Genomic DNA, 16,337 nt, shown 5'->3' with positions numbered 1-16,337 from the left:
TTTTTTGTGCACGTTTTTTTTCCAGTATTGCGCTTTCATTTTTGAAAATTTAATATGAAGCGTGGTCGACCACCAACAGGTGGAAATTCAAGGAATAGTGATTACTACATTAAAAAAATACGGCCAACTGACGTTCGGGGATGCAGCTCCATAACATCGTTTTTTAAACGAGGATCTGAAAACGTCACCAAAAAGACGTCAGATACAGATAATTCCAATTGTGCTAACCCGGAAAAAATTACTGAAACATTGCTTCCTTCATCGGTTTCGAACCACGCTGTCGAAACCTTGGAAACGGCGCGATACATTACCGATTTATCGGAGGCGCCTAAAGACATTACCGATTTATTAGAAGCGCTGAAAGACATTTCGGATTCTTCGAAAGACATTGCCGATTCGTCGGAAGCGGCGGAAGAGATTACCGATTTATCGGAAGTGGCGGAAGACATTGCCGATTCGTCGGAAGCGGCGGAAGACATTGCCGATTCGTCGGAAGCGGCGGAAGAGATGACCGATTTATCGGAAGTGGCGGAAGACAATTCCGTTTCTTCGAAAGACATTACCGATTCGTCGAAAGCGGTGGAAGACATTGCTGATTTATCGGAAGCGCTGAAAGATGCTACGAATTCGTCGGTAGAGCCGGATTTTAAGAAAATTTCATCTACAGAAGCTAGAAAAATGGGTCCAAAAATACCGAATTTGGTGAACATCGCACGTTTTGAGAAGCTTCACAGTTGGCTATGTTACAGCATTTCTACATCTGGCTTTCTTTGCAAAATATGTTCTACATTTTTTTGATAAGGGACCCTGGATTGACCAAGGGGTGCAATTTGGTGATCACCCAACACGATGTGTCAACAAGCATATATATAGCCAGAAACACAAACAAGCTGTGAGTGCATCCAAAACTAGGAAAATGATAATAAAAATGAAATGAAATAGGAAAATGAGGTTGCTGTTTAATTAGTATTACTTTCACTGCTATTTTGAACGTTTTCACAAAAATGAGGTACATTTTCACAAAAATAAGGTACATTTTCACAAAAACAGGACCCTGTGCAAAAAGTCTGGACAGACCCCTGCTTCAATACACAATAAACCTAAAGTTGACAGTTTTTTTTGTAGAAGACCTCTCTAGCGAACTGATGATTTTATGATTTTATTTTTTCTAATGAGTAGAATGATCTTTCTCCAGAACAGCTTATATTGGTGATGTTGTCAATGATGATTTAATGCTGTCTCAACATTTGGAAACATTTCTTCTAAACCTCTAGCATTATTTAACATTTGTGGCATTGTGTTACCAACCTGAACCAAGAAGAAAATTCTTGCAGTTCATCTGAAAAAGTGTTCATAAGATCAAGTTCATAAAGTTTTTCATTGCAAACATACAGAATCTTCATGCAGATATGAAGATTTTATGTTGATCAAACATGTGCAAACTTTGTCATTGTTTCATAAATCATTTTATGGTCAAAAAGATTTGAAATTGGGGAATTGAACAAAAAACTGACAAATTAAAACATATTTTTGTCAGGGAGTTAATATTGCAATAGGTAAACTTTTTGGATGCTGTGTAAAGTCTATTACTGATTGATATAATATTAAAATTGATATTTAATAGGGTTTGCTAATAATGGGCACTTTGGAAATAGTATGATATAGTTTAAGGAAAGTTCTTTGATTTTCCAACATTTTACCAAATAAAATTTATAAAAATTTGAGTAAAATATATTATAAACTTGGGGGCCCTGTGCAGATGCCCATGTTGCCCATGCGGGAATCAAGGCCCTGCAAATATGCATTCAGCTACGAATACAGAGCACAAAAAGACAACTTGCTCAACAAGGTGGTGGAAAGAAATGGGGTAAAAATGGCCATAAAAACAGAGCGATATTGTATGTATGAAAAAGCAGTGTGATGTGAACATAGCTAATTACTATTGTCACTAGAAATAATGAATTTTAATAGTCTGTTAAACAGGTCTGTTGTGCAAAATTATGACTTAAATCAGTAGTCTTCAACTCTCTCTCTCTCTCTCTCTTATGACCCTCAGAGTTGCCCCAAATGTGACCTTCAGAGCTTTTTGTTGTGGCCTGCCGACCATTTTTAGAAAATAGCTTATTTGCATACAAAAACTATTAATTTATACAAAAATTGCCACATTTTCAAGACAAATAAAATTCAATTGGTCGAATGGTCGACGCGTTTCGACTCTTCAATGGAGAGCCGTCATCAGGACCACGTGGTCAAAATCACACGAGCTGAACGCGTCGACCAATTTAATTTTATTTGTCTTGAAAATGTGTCAATTTTTGTATAAATTAAAACCAGGCAAAGTTTCTAATTTTTGTGATAAAAACTATTAAACTAAAAAAAAATGTTTAAAAGCTCTGGCCACTGTACTGCTGTATTTAGAACTGAGAGATACTTTCCACATTCAATAGTAATGCTGTGCATTTGATACATTAAAAGGGCCGTCATGACAAATTCAAGGGACGTGGAGCCAAAACAGTTTTTAGGTCTATGATTTCATACAGGCTACATATTTCAGGAGGTCAAATTTGGCATCCAAATCGTATACATAATTACAGTGAAACCTTGTTAAAACAATACTCAATATAATGATAAATCCCTTTACAATGATATTTTTTCAAATCTTGTTTGCAATTACCTATAGTACTAATGTTAAACTCCTCTTGATACAATGATATCATTTACTATGATAAATCCCTCAATAATGATATTTTTTGAGGAGATTGTAAAACTGCTACAATGATAATTTTTATATTTCACTCAAAATCATCTTCAATATATTTTTAAATTCCTCACCAGTTTTTGTTCTTTCAAGGATGATTAAATACAATTAAATATTTCAAGGATGATAAAAATGTTATTATCGAAAATCATTCCAGAGACAGAAACATTGTTTCAAGGAAGAACGTTAGTAAACCAGGGGTTACTGTTGAAATTTGCAATTTAATTAAGATGAAACAACTTTGCATAAGGCATGAAACTTATGCCTAGAAATTCTCCTGGAGGGCATGCGCTACTTCACGCCTTCAGTACAAGCTGCCCCTGGAAAAAAATTATACACACAAACTTTATAAATGGTATATGATGTATGATAATAAAATTAATTGGAGAGGTTAAAATTAAGTATTACAGGATCAATAATAAAATCAAATATTTTTTTATGGCAAAAAAGAAAGTTGTTGACTATATATGACCATTTAATATATTTTCATTGATATGCATTAATTATGTCTTCTTTTTAAAGGTAAAAAATTGGGTGAAAGAGCTTAAGAAGATGCTTGGTGAAAATGTTTGTTTATGTATTGCTGGAAACAAAATAGACTTGGAAAAAGATAGGGCTGTACCACTTGGGGAAGCTGAAGCGTATGTAATTTTTTAATTCTAAGCCCCATCCTTGCTCTACCGTCGTGAGGTTACATTTATAAAACTGTACTCTCTCTCTCAATTCTTTTCATATTGCTAGTTAATTGTCATTAAAATAAAAATAAATAAAATGGCAAAATTACTTCTGGATATTACTGTAGCTCTTGCATTCTTAAAACATAATTTTTGAGGTCTGCTGCACTTACACTGATGCAGCACCTGTGTTAATTTTTATTTAAAAAAACACAACCCTTAAGAAATTGACTATGAAAGTTATGGCATAGCATTCAAATATGAACTATAATTAATGGTATTTCAACTGTTTAGAATTTAATCTGTTCTGAGAATTCAGCTAGCATTTTCTAACAAGGTCACCTTAGAAATGAATATTTTTAGACAAACGTATTTATGGAAGAGTAAATAACTTTGCCTAATAACACTAAAAAAAATCAACAAATGAGGCAAATACCAGGAAATACTAAAACTCCATATGCATTTCGATATGCTATGGGTGCCATCTTCATAAGAATATCTCGTTGACTGAGAGTCTCCCACATGGATTGAATTACCACATCTTCAAGCTCAGTGGAATGAAAAATCCGTGTCTGTTCAAGTCAAACGTCGTGGCAAGAATGAAGCGCCTGCGTGTAAGTCTTTTGCAACAACCAGATTGGTTGCTTGCAAAATGGAGCTATCCAACTAGTCTATTCGAATTTTCTCTAAATTCCCGCTTGTAATTAATTTAAACCATGGTGTTGCGATCGGTGGAGTTGATTTATTGTCGTTTACCAATTTATTTTTGAAGGCCCAAATTTATGTGCCTTCATGGAAGTCTAAATATGTAGCCAAGAGCGGACAAATTGCCCGCTTGGTTACATAGGACAAACAAGGAGACTCATAAAAACTAGATTAAATGAACATGCTCGCTGTGTTAAAAATCAAGAATGTGAAAAATCGACCATCGCTGCTCACTGCTGGCAAGAGGGCCATAGATTCAAATTTCAGGAAGCAAGAGTTTTTCACAAAGAAAATTCCATGACCGATTTAGACTTCTACGAAGGCAAATACATTCAGGCCTACAAAAATAAATTGTTAAACAACAATAAATCAACTCCACCGATCACAACGCCATGGCTTAAATTCATTACAAGCAGGAATTTATAGAAAATTTGACTAGACCAATCGGATAGCTCCATTTTACAAGCAGCCAGTCTGGTAGTTGCAAAAGATTTACATGCAGGTGCTTCGCTTCATTCTTGCCACGACATTTGATGTGAACAAACATATAGATTTTTCATTCCACTAAGCAACCGAGATTTAAGATGTGGTAATTCAATCCATGTAAGAGACTCTCCATCAGCGAGATAGTCTTATCCTCTGAAGATGACACCCATAATGTGTCGAAATGCATAAGGAGTTTTAGTATTTCCTGGTATTTGCCTCATTTGTTGGTGATTTTTTGAGCAAACATATTTATAATAAATTACGTATACAAATATATATATTTGTAAGATATATACTTAGTGATTATACGTGGAAGTTAAATTTCATTCTGGAAAAGTGTGGTAGATGCATAGGCGGAGATAGACTTGGAAGTCTGGGGGGGGGGGGCACAATGATGATGTCAATTCATATATGCATATATACATTAGATCAGTCAACTTCACCTTTGACGCTGGGGGGGGGGGGCTGACACTTTTCATAATATTTTTATCCCTTGCAACAGGTAACTCCTATCGTCGGCTTCTTGAATGAAATTATTGGATTTAAAACTTTTCCAAATTGATTGAGGACTGATACATTGATAACCAATGAAGTTCTGTTGGAACTATTGCATTTTATTAATAAATCAAGGAAATCATTAGAAAGGAACTTAAAATGTAGTTTCCATCAAATATTCAAGTCCTGAGATGTTTTTCTCTTATCAGCTTAACCATTTCCCTATCATAATTTATTTCATTGACCCACATTATGCACTTTTTTTTTCCAAGAAGAATGTTTTCTTCCAATGTTGAGAAGGTGCAAGTGTTCTCCCTCAACTCCAAGGGTAATACATCCAGAAGAGAGAAATACTCTTTTTCTATTATATATGTATGTGTATTCTTTCTCTACGGTAAGGAGAAAAATATCAATTTCAAATGCAGTTTTTTTTTCCTGTCATCGAAATGTGAACAAAAGAAGGATTGCTGAGTGTGGTTTACTGATAGTTGAGAAGGGGGAAGAGTTGAAAAGATGTTTTGAGAAGTGTGCCTTACAAAATCTATGGGCTCATCATTGCTAAAATAAGAGATTTTCAAGGAGGCAAGAAACCACAAAAATGCCTTTTAGAGGTAAAAGAAAGTGTTCAAAAAAGGGCAACATTACGTGCGGCAAATCATTATTGTTCTTTGTACTGATAACCAGTAATTAAAATTATATAATTTAACTTCCTGCATGTAATGTGTGGATGCAAATTTTGTTACTTGGAAGGAAAAATTACATTAAATAGTCCCGAATGGCTTAAAATCTGTGTCAAAATTTCACTTATCAATAATGAAATATTGAGACATGGAAAATATTTTTTATTCACATCTATATGCCGTCTAAAAATATTTTGAAAATTATTTTTTGAAAATATTTAATTCTGCTCTATAATCCACATTAAGAAATTCTGATTTTTTTTTAACATTTAATTTGCAGATTATACATAGGAAAATACTATAGTTAAAATAACATTAGGACTGTAAACTTGTATGTTTCTGGTATGTATTCACAGTATGCACAATTGAAGTCTGTTGACAAACAGAAATTTAAAAAATGAAGTACAGTATTATAGCCATTAAATGACTGGAATTGACATTATTGTTTATTTGAAAGTCTAATAAAAGTATGACACTTTATTTAATTTTCGTTACTTTTTTTTCTCAAATTTCTGATGTTGCTTAAATGCATTTCTGAAAATTAATTCTTGTTTTCAGATATGCTGCTTCTGTGAAAGCTCAACATTTTTTCACTTCAGCAAAACAGAACAGAGGCATTGAAGAGTTATTTCTTGAGCTGACAAAGCGTGAGATATACTGATTTCTCATACTACTTTGTGTTGTTTCTGTTATGTTTGTTATACATTTCTGTTCTATGTATGAAATTATCAGATTTCACTTGCTTCATGTGTATATGTAAACCCCAAAGAAAAATGCTTTGGATTGTTCAGCCCTTAGCTGACTGAAAATGTTCTGAGGTAAAAATTCTTGTAATAGTTTTTACACAGAAGAGTTCTTTCCCTCCTTGTTTTTTTAAAATCCTTCTCAAGGTTGTTCTACAGCAGCACTGATTGTTTTGTAAAATATGTTCACCATTTTTGACACAATTTTTGATAGTAAAAAAAAAAAAAAAACCTGCAATTCACATAAGGTATCAAGAGTACCAACTTTTTTTGAGATATTAAAATAAATATATATTAACTGGGGTATAAATATATATTAAAATAAAAGTAGCTGATTTGAGACCAATAATGATTTTAAATCTTTAAATGGGTGTCTTGAAAGGTTTCTTTAAAAAAAAAAAATATCACATTGTAAATTGAACTTTAGCATGATTTGAACAAAAATTTCTAAAAATTACAAATGATTTTTATTAAATTCGCATTTTCATAAAAAATTACTTAATAAGGAATGGAAACACAATATAATACTACATTGAACAATAACAACAGGCCATTACATTCACATTAACTTTTGAGATACTGGTTAATAAGGTGACTTTTAATTTACATGAATTTCATGTTAAATAATATCAAACCTTTTTTTTTAGCATACAGGAAATCACCAACTATATCCAAATCGAAAAACCAGTGGGTCTAAATTTTATTCTCATGCAAGAGAATCATGATTATTAATTTTTTTGGAGAGTGGCATAACGGGTGTGTTGATAGAAAGTCAATACAGGGAGACATGTTTTGCTGTAGATCAGTGTTTCCCAAAGTGGGCAATATCCCCCCCCAAGGGGCGATGAAAGATGAAATGGTCCAGGGAAAAAGGTAGAAGCTATGGGTTTAGTATAGAATCCTATGGGTTGGTGTGTATTCATGCACACCAACCCATGCATGGCTAGAGCAAAAAATGTTTGGGGGGTGTAGTCGAACAAAAAGTTTAGGAAACTATGCTGTAGATCAGGGATGCACAAACTCTGGCCCTTGGGCCAAATGCAGCCTACCCAGGGGTTCCATCCAGCCCGAGGTGTTTCTGTAGAAAAGTATCAATACACACAGCACGGTAAATACCTAGGTTGACCATGCTTCATTTTAAAAATAAAGCAGGGTATCGCCAAAAAATTCTCAAAGGCAAGTAAAATTGCCAATTACAGCCAAAAAAATTTCAAAAGGCAAAAAAAAAGTTGCCAGAAGCAAGTAAAATTGTCAACTATCACTAAAATTGCAGGACTTGTCCTACTTTTTGGTAAAGTGTTTTACTTTTGTTTTTTGTCTAGGTTACTCTTTCTAGGTTTTTGTCCTCCTTTACTCAATCCTGTCAACGAAATTTGTGTAACTTTTTTAAATGAAGAAATATTGAAATATTTCCAAATACTACAAATGTGTGTGTGTAGTAGATTGCAGTTAATGATTCTAATAAATCTGAAATTGTATTGTTTTTTTCAGGTTATTTAAGGGTGTATATGTGTAACAATGTTAACAAAGCTCTGCAGAGAGCTAGAAATTAAAATGCTTCATTTGTCAAAAACGATCAAACTGACATTGAACAGTTAACTGTAAACAAATCCCTTTAAAAAAGGAAGGACAGCACAGTAAAACTATCCAGTTCACCTTGACTTATTTACATTAGACCTTACATAGTTTACACATTTTGCACTGTGCTTTTGGAAGTGGTCTCAAAGGAGCATTATTCTTAAAAAAACTTTCATGTCCTTGTAATTTGCTGTGCATGGAAAAAGAGAGTTCATAGATTGGACTTTGGAAGACTTCTAAAAAAAGTATTATATTGTGAGGACAAAAGAATTATCTGTGGTTGCTTGTAGGCTGTTTTGGCCCAAAATTGTTTTTGTTACCAAGTCATTTCTGTCATTTTGCTTTGGTTCAAGAGTCAATCTTATAGGATACTGAAATAGTGCCATGAAAAAAAAAAAAAAACATTTTTGAGTAATTTTTTTTATTATTAGACTATGTGTTGTCTGGGGAGCACCCCTTCCCCTACCTTTTTAAATTGACTGGGTGGAAGCTCTGAAATTACTGAAAAATCATCAATCACAGGAAATCATGGCTACTGTATGTCTAAATGTTAATACACTAAAAAACTTATATGTATGACAAATATGTGAGATGAGTGTATTCATATGACTATAATTAACTATGATAGTCATAATTGCAGGGCTCCCACTCGTCCTACTTTTGTCCTACTTTCTAGTTTTTGTCCTACTTTTTTACCAAATCCTATCGACAAAATTTGTGTAATTGATTTTAATTGATCAGGAAATTATTGATATATTGCCAAATATTACAAATGTTGGAGAATGCAATTAATGATTCTGCCAAAGCAGAAATTGTATCATTTTTAAGGTAATTTAGGGGGGGGGGGTATGTGGACCATTTGATTGATTAATTTTTCATTTGCTTAGTTTGAGGGTTCAACAAGTATAGTAGTCATTAAAAACTTCTGTCTGGATGGAAAAATAATTTTGTATTTATTACTTCGTGGTCTTGGACAGTAACTTTCATCATTCAAAATTATGGTGCAAATAGGTGAAACAACAGTTTGCATTTCAAAGCAGTTGGATACATAGGCCTATTTTAGGTTTGGTGATTCTGAGCTATTCCAATAGCATTCAGTTGTCTTCTGTATTTTTAAGGCATGAACAGGCATAAACAATATTTACAATGCTCAGCAAATAGCTAGAAATGAAAGTGCTTCATTTGTCAAAAATGATTACACTGGCATTGAACAGTAAAATGTGAACAAAACAGAAAAATTTAAAAAATGATGAGCAACGCAGTAAAACTATCTGGTTCACCTTGCTTTATATACGTCGGATCTTGTAATTTAAACATTTTGCATTGTGCTTTCGAAAGTGGTCTCAAAGGTGCATCATTCTTAAAAAATGTATGCTGTGCCTTGTCGAAGAGAGTTGACAAGCTCTTCACTTTGGAAGACTCCAAAAAAGAATGTAATATATATGAGGAAGAGACAGCAAAGAATTATCTGTGGTTGCTAGTGCACTGTTTTGGCCAAAAATTGGTTTTGTAACCAAGTCATTTGTCATTTTGTTTTAGCTTGACTGAAATAGTGCTAGGGAAAAAAAAAAAGTTAATTTCAAAAAAAAATTTAATTATTTAAAAAATTTTTTGCAAAAAAAATTTTTTTTCAGGGATTTTTTTCCATTATGCTATGATTATGTTGTCTAAGGGGGGGTTACCCTCCCCCATCCTACTTTTTAGTTCTGCGTTTTCTTACTTTTTCTCATTTTTTCAGTGGGAGCCCTGTAATTGTTATAATATGATTTATAAGGTATGAAAATAATTCTTATTCTTGATTTCATAAATTCAACTGAGTCTTTTTGAAAATAAGGGAAAAAGGATAGAACATTTTTTGTAAAAAAGTTAAAGGTCTCCAAATTATATCCCGGAAAATAAGGTCATATGGTCATCTTTAATATACAAGTTTCTGACCCACGAGAGGTAGAAATACCATATATCTGGCCCGCGGACTGAAAAGGTTGTGCACTCCTGCTGTAGATGAATGATTCTAATAATTCAGCTAGTATTATTACATTAAATGGTGAAATATCATAAATGGTGAATATCATACATTAAACAGTGAAATATCATAAATGGTGAATATCATACATTAAATGGTGAATATCATACATTAAATGGTGAATATCATACATTAAATGGTGAATATCATACATTAAATGGTGAATATCATACATTAAATGGTGAATATCATACATTAAATGGTGAATATCATACATTAAATGGTGAATATCATACATTAAATGGTGAATATCATACATTAAATGGTGAAATATCATAAATGGTGAATATCATACATTAAATGGTGAAATATCACAAATGTGTCACTGCATATAATGTAACATTAAAAAAAGTATTGGATGTGATTATTTGGGAAAACATTCTATTTTTGTTCTTTATAAATAATAATCCAGTAAAATCGCTGTGTTCTAATTTTCCTGGATTTCTGGAACTCAGGTATTGAGAAAACCTGGGTTTTTAACAAGTAGATGTGTACCTATTGCTTTACATTGCTGGCAGGAGAATCATAAATTCAAGGAGAGCCACTATTTGATAGAGAGTTTTGCATGGTCTCAGACTTACTTAGACTTCTTCAAAAGCTTATATTCATCCTGGACACATTTTGAAAATTAATAACAAATCAACCTATAGACACAAATAAGTGTGGTTTGCACTAAAATACTTATTATGGCCTGAAGTTCTTTTTTGATCAATTTAAAAGCAGGTAGGTATTTAATACAAATGGCAAAATGCCCAACGAGGTGGCTGAAAAAAAGTTGCTCATAACAAATATGGATGTCATATACTTCAAAATTAAACAGCAACCCTAATTAATAAAAAAGCAATTACAAAAACTAGAAACAGTGCATGATCAAATATTATACAGTGCCCATAAAGAATACTTATGGTTGTCTTATTCTAAGTATGGATAGCTTCTCGATTTACCCCAACATGCTTATCGTATTTCTTTTTAAACATGTCAATTGTGTTAGAATTAAATTTAGTTAATTAAGGTAGCATGCTTGCCCAATATGCTAGAGGGCTTGGATTCGAGTCCTAGTGGAGACAAGATGACTTTTCTTTCCGAGTTCATCTCAGCTCTAATATCCAAAAAATATGTTTCCTTGATATCTTGGGCTGAGAAAAAAAGCTATCCATCTGTATCTCTACTGTCCCACCTGGGGGCCATTTCCTGAAGTTAAGAGAGACTACTAATGCCTATACTTCAGCGCCTCATGCCTCAGCGCGTGAAATGAAGGCAGGGTCGTGTCTCCAGTGGTGTAGATGGTAGCATGCTTGTCCGGTATGCGACAAGAGGTCCTGGGTTTGAGACCTGGTGGAGACAAGATGACCTTTCTTTCTGAGTTCACTTCGGCATAATAGCCAGAAAATGTCTATTTCCTTGAAATTAAAAAAGTTAAAGTTTTATTCATAGGTGGCACTGTAAAACAAACTTTACATAACACTTATAAAATGCAACACAAAAAGTGCATAATTAATGATATAACAAATTTGCATTACATAAAACTATCATATTTCAATATGAGCAAGGGGTCATTCAAGTATTACGCCAGCATTGATGGGGAGGGGTTTCCGATTTGCTGACTTTTTATGACAAGGGGGGGGGGTGTTTGGATGATGCTTACGTCATCAACCACCCTTTACAAAAAAAAAGGAAACATTTGTAATGGCATCCTGAACTGTGGTTTGTGGGCACCTGAACTAACAATCTCCCTATTGATAAGTCTCCTAGAGATTCACTTTAGTGATCTCTAAATGTTTCGTGGATCCTTCAATTGATCTAGAAATGTGTTTGGGCCGCTTAAATACTCTCGAACTGTACCATGCATCATTCAAGTGATCCGTAATTATGCCGCAGATGACTTAAGTAATCTAGGAATGTGCCGGGGGGTAACTTGAGTGATGTAGAGCCACACTGGGGGCCGCTTAAGTGCTCTAAAACTGTGCCAACTGTCACTCAAGGGTTTTCTAAATGTGCCACGGATCGCTGAAGTGTTCTGGAACTTTGTCGTGAGTCACTTTGTGATCTGTGTATATTCACAGGCCTACTTGTGTGACCTGAAAACCGTGCCACGGGCCTACTTGAGTGATCCTAAAAATGTGCCACGGGCCTACTTGAGTGATCTTAAAAATGTGCCACGGGCCACCTAAGCAATTTTTAAATGTGCCGCTTAGTTCATTTTTACAAAATTAGGTTTGAGGGGGCAGGCCACATCAGATAACTCCCCCGGGCCACATTTGGTCCACGTGCCAAAGATTTATCATTATATGGCTTAGAGGGTGGGTCACAATGAATTTCTTAAAAGGAAATTTTGAGTTCTTACCCTTCGAATAGCATTGAAGTTAACAGAAATTGATTACAATAACATGTAAAGGTATTTTCTTTCGGAATTTTGATTTAAAAAAAAATAATTTTGCATTTAAAAAAATTATTTTTTTTATCATTTGGGGGGCAGAATCCCCCCCTCTCCATGTACAGTCTCTGATCCTAACAATATGTGAGATAGGAAGTAGGGGGGCAGAGATGGCGAAATTTTGCTGACAAGGGGGAGGCGGTCATAAATGGCTGAAAAGTTGCTGACATAATACTTAAACCGTCCCCAAGCATCCTTTATAGCTTGGGCTATATTGAAATGGGTGAAAGAGTGCTCCTGTTAAGATGTGGTAGTTTTATGTAATGCAAATTGTCATAAACATGAAATATACATTGTTTGTGTTGTATTTTATGTTATGTTGAGTTATTCATTTTATAGCACCACCTGTGAGTAAAATTTGAAATCTTTCTTTATTTATCAAAAACAATTTTTTTTGTGCAAACTGCATCTTTTTATGTCGATTGATTTGTAATTAATTTTTAAAATGTGTCCAGCACTTCTTGTCCACCCTGCATATTGTCAATGATAACAAATCCTTACCCGATCGCTTGGGTTAATTTTGAGCAGATTAGTTTAAGAAAATTCCAGTTGACCTATGAAATACAGTGAAACCTCACTGCCACGGTACTCAATATAATGATGAATCCCTCTACAACAATATTTTTTGGCTTTTCATTTAATGTTGAACTCCTCTCCATACAACAATATCCTCGGTTATGATAAATCTCTTTATAAAGGTATTTTTCAAAGCGATTTTAAAACTTCTATTACAATATTTTCTATGTTTTTCTCAAAATCATCTTTAATATATGTTTAAATTCCTCACCAGTTTTTGTTCTTTCGAGGGTGTTTAATAAATTCAGTATTTTGCACTATCGACCCTTTAAAAGTGTTGAAGTTGTTGGGAAGATACTTTCTGTGTAGTATACAGAAGTATTGGACAGTAAACTACTTTACAGGGGCAAAACAAGCAACTGAATTTTATTAATCAATTAGAATATTTTTTTGCTGCGAATGAACTCATTAGTGCATTGTATGATGGCACTAACAACTTCATTTAGACAAGATGCCAACACCATAAATATGGCGGAATCTAATAACCCTTTTACAAAGATATTTTTTCTTGATTCACATAGCATTGTTATATTGAGAGTTTTACTTATCAAGTTTTTTGCGGAGTCTCAGGTTGAATTTATGTGCATGAGTGGCTTGACATACACTGTTGTTTTGTGATTGGTCAGTTGATCCTATGTCTGGCAGCGAATTGAAAACAGTTCTTATGCTGGGAGAATCTGATTGGCCGAGAGATGTGGAGTTATCTGATTGGCTGTTGTCGTCATTCTGTTGCTGGATTTTGAAAGGGAAGGTTTTTGTTCTTCTGAGAGCTAATGTCCAGGATCTGCACAATTTCAAAGTTTCTTCTCTTCTATTATAGCTGTTTTTGTGCTTGTATAGTTCAATAGCCTCTCTGTAGATTCGTGGAAAGAAGTGGTCAACATTAGCTATTACCTGTTTTGCTAAACTGTACACTGTGGTTGTCATTAAGCGCATGCTCCGCCACCACAGACTTTTCTGTTTGGTCCATTCTACGGCATCGTTCATGCTCTTTTATTCTCGTGGCCACAGATCTTTTTGTGGTTCCAATATATACCTGGCCACAGGTATACCGTATGGCCGCGAAAACCTTATCAACTATTTATACTCAGCTTTATTTTGACTACAACTGATATGATCATAATTTTTTCTGCTGAGCAATCAGAAATTAAGATTTGCTAACCAATCTAATCCTTGGTCACCATACCCGTTCGCTTTGTTTGCTCGGAGAAGAGAGCGTTGAAATACTTTGCTTCCTACGAGTAATCCAGTCATTGTTGCAAAAGGTTCTACAATGTGCAGTAGAAGAATAGACGAAATAAATACGGGGGGAAAGAAATTTGTCTCGAAGAAGCTCTCCGAAATTCTAGGGTCCATAGATTTTCACCCCTCTGGTAGGTAAAGAGTTAAGGGAGTGTTTTTCGTACATTATATTCACAATGTATGTTTTAAGTGGGGGGGGGTATGTATGTAATAACAGAGGTGAAAATATATTGTAGTGAATATATAGGCCATAATTTAGGGATTATAAAATCATATGTTATATGTGTACTCGACTATATTTATAATAATGCATGACTTGTGACAAAGATTTTTCCATGTGCAATACCAGGAATTATATTTATAGGTATGATTGAAGTGGCTGAGAACAATGATTTTCAGGCAAATAATGTGGCTAAAGGAGGTAACCCAAGAAGAAATGTTGTTATTGTTGATGATGAACCACAACAAACAAAGTCTGGTTGCTGTGGTGGGTGATCCTATGTTTGTCCTTCAAACATTTTCATAATGTAACTAGCTCCTCTAAGTCGAATGAGTGTAATTGAATATGTGAGATGTATGGAATCATTACAAATGAATTTTTTTTCTTAATTTGTTTCACAGTGTGCTGATGAAATTCTTGTGTGCATATGTTGCTCATGTGTTTGAACTGATTTAATATGAATGTAATGGTTGTTGCTCATGAAATCATTCTTATGCAATTGAATATGTTAAATATGTACTGTTGTAATGCGATTTGCAATTTCTTGTACACCAAAAGTGAAGTGTGTCAATAAGCCATAGGTGATCACTAAAATGAATTTCTAACCAATTTACACATCAGGCTTGCAGGGATTTTTTTCTTCAAACTTTGGTTTGAAATTTTGTGACAGATTTGGAATGAAATTTTACAGCATTCCTATATGATATTTAAAATAAGTATGTTTAGATATTGCAACATCAATAAAAAAATGTTTGTAAATAAAGTTTGTGAATGTTGATTTTCTTCCATATTCCAGATAATCTTGGTTTTTCATTTTCATCGCTTGATGTTAAAATAGTCATGCTTCACTCTTTGGTTTTGTTTAAAACAGTTTAAGGATTTCTCACATTGATTTACTCATGCTGCGTAGTTTTGAAAGTCTTGATTGATGTTTATAGATGAATAGTAACATTTTGGATGAGCTCTGTACATAGGTTTGTGCTATGGTGAATAAAACTTTGAAAACCTGCTTCTCTCTTACAATTTTGAGATATTAGATCATGCAATGCTGAAGTTTGTTTCCTATGAAGTGGAAATAGATGCTAGAAGTTGAATTTTTCAAAATAAAAATAGAGACTTGGAAGTTTTGAGACTTTATTATTCAAATTATTTAAATAGGCTAAAAAAAGGGCAAATTTATCTGAATATATGAGCTATATCATTTCCACATTCCTAGATAGTTTGAATGGGAAAGGGTATCCCAGAGAATTCTCTAAATTGCTTTTCGTGGGTTGAGAAAAATTGAAACAGCACCCACCCATTGATTTTGTATAAAAAATTTATAGTTTAAAAAAAAAACTGGTTTATTTATACTAGGGGTTTCCTGATTAGAGACCTCTGCCCAAATGTACAGGGCATCTGGCAACCCTATCCCCCACCAATGTTATCAGCATTTCTGGTAAGTTATTTGAGATACAAAGAGATGGGACACTTGCCTGGGTGCGGTCAGCGTATCATTTATTCAAGGCGATAAACATGACTATTCTAGCTATATTTCTATTCCATTTAATATTTACTATAAATATAATGTAATTGATGAAACTTTTGTCAAATAAAACTTATGGTATACAATCAGCACCTCCTAGAGATAGTCCTCTGCACTATTTGCCATAAATTTCATTCAGACTACCTAGCAAGTTTGCCACATTTTGAAACACTGCATCCTATTTCGGCATAGAATCTT

At 33.9% G+C, this 16,337-nt stretch overlaps 1 protein-coding gene across 2 annotated transcripts in view; it reads left to right on the top strand.

Annotated features, from left to right (window-relative positions):
- The window catches only part of Rab21 (RAS oncogene family member Rab21), a 38,260-nt gene extending 22,637 nt beyond the window's left edge, over positions 1-15,623 (top strand). For both annotated transcript variants that reach the window (XM_089239144.1, XM_089239143.1), the window contains exons 6-8: positions 3,281-3,399; positions 6,357-6,445; positions 14,759-15,623. In XM_089239144.1, coding sequence (XP_089095270.1) covers positions 3,281-3,399; positions 6,357-6,445; positions 14,759-14,889 — 339 coding nt within the window. In that variant the 3' untranslated portion in view covers positions 14,890-15,623. The remainder of the gene's footprint in view (positions 1-3,280; positions 3,400-6,356; positions 6,446-14,758) is intronic.
- The last annotated feature ends 714 nt before the right edge of the window (positions 15,624-16,337 follow it).

Source organism: Pholcus phalangioides, unplaced genomic scaffold, assembly GCF_987345545.1.
Source record: "Pholcus phalangioides strain wild (caught in Gottingen) unplaced genomic scaffold, Ppha-v1.0 ptg000011l_1, whole genome shotgun sequence".
Lineage (NCBI taxonomy): Eukaryota > Metazoa > Arthropoda > Arachnida > Araneae > Pholcidae > Pholcus > Pholcus phalangioides.
The sequence above is the reverse complement of the archived record's forward strand: the minus strand, read 5'-3'. Positions and strand labels throughout refer to the sequence as shown.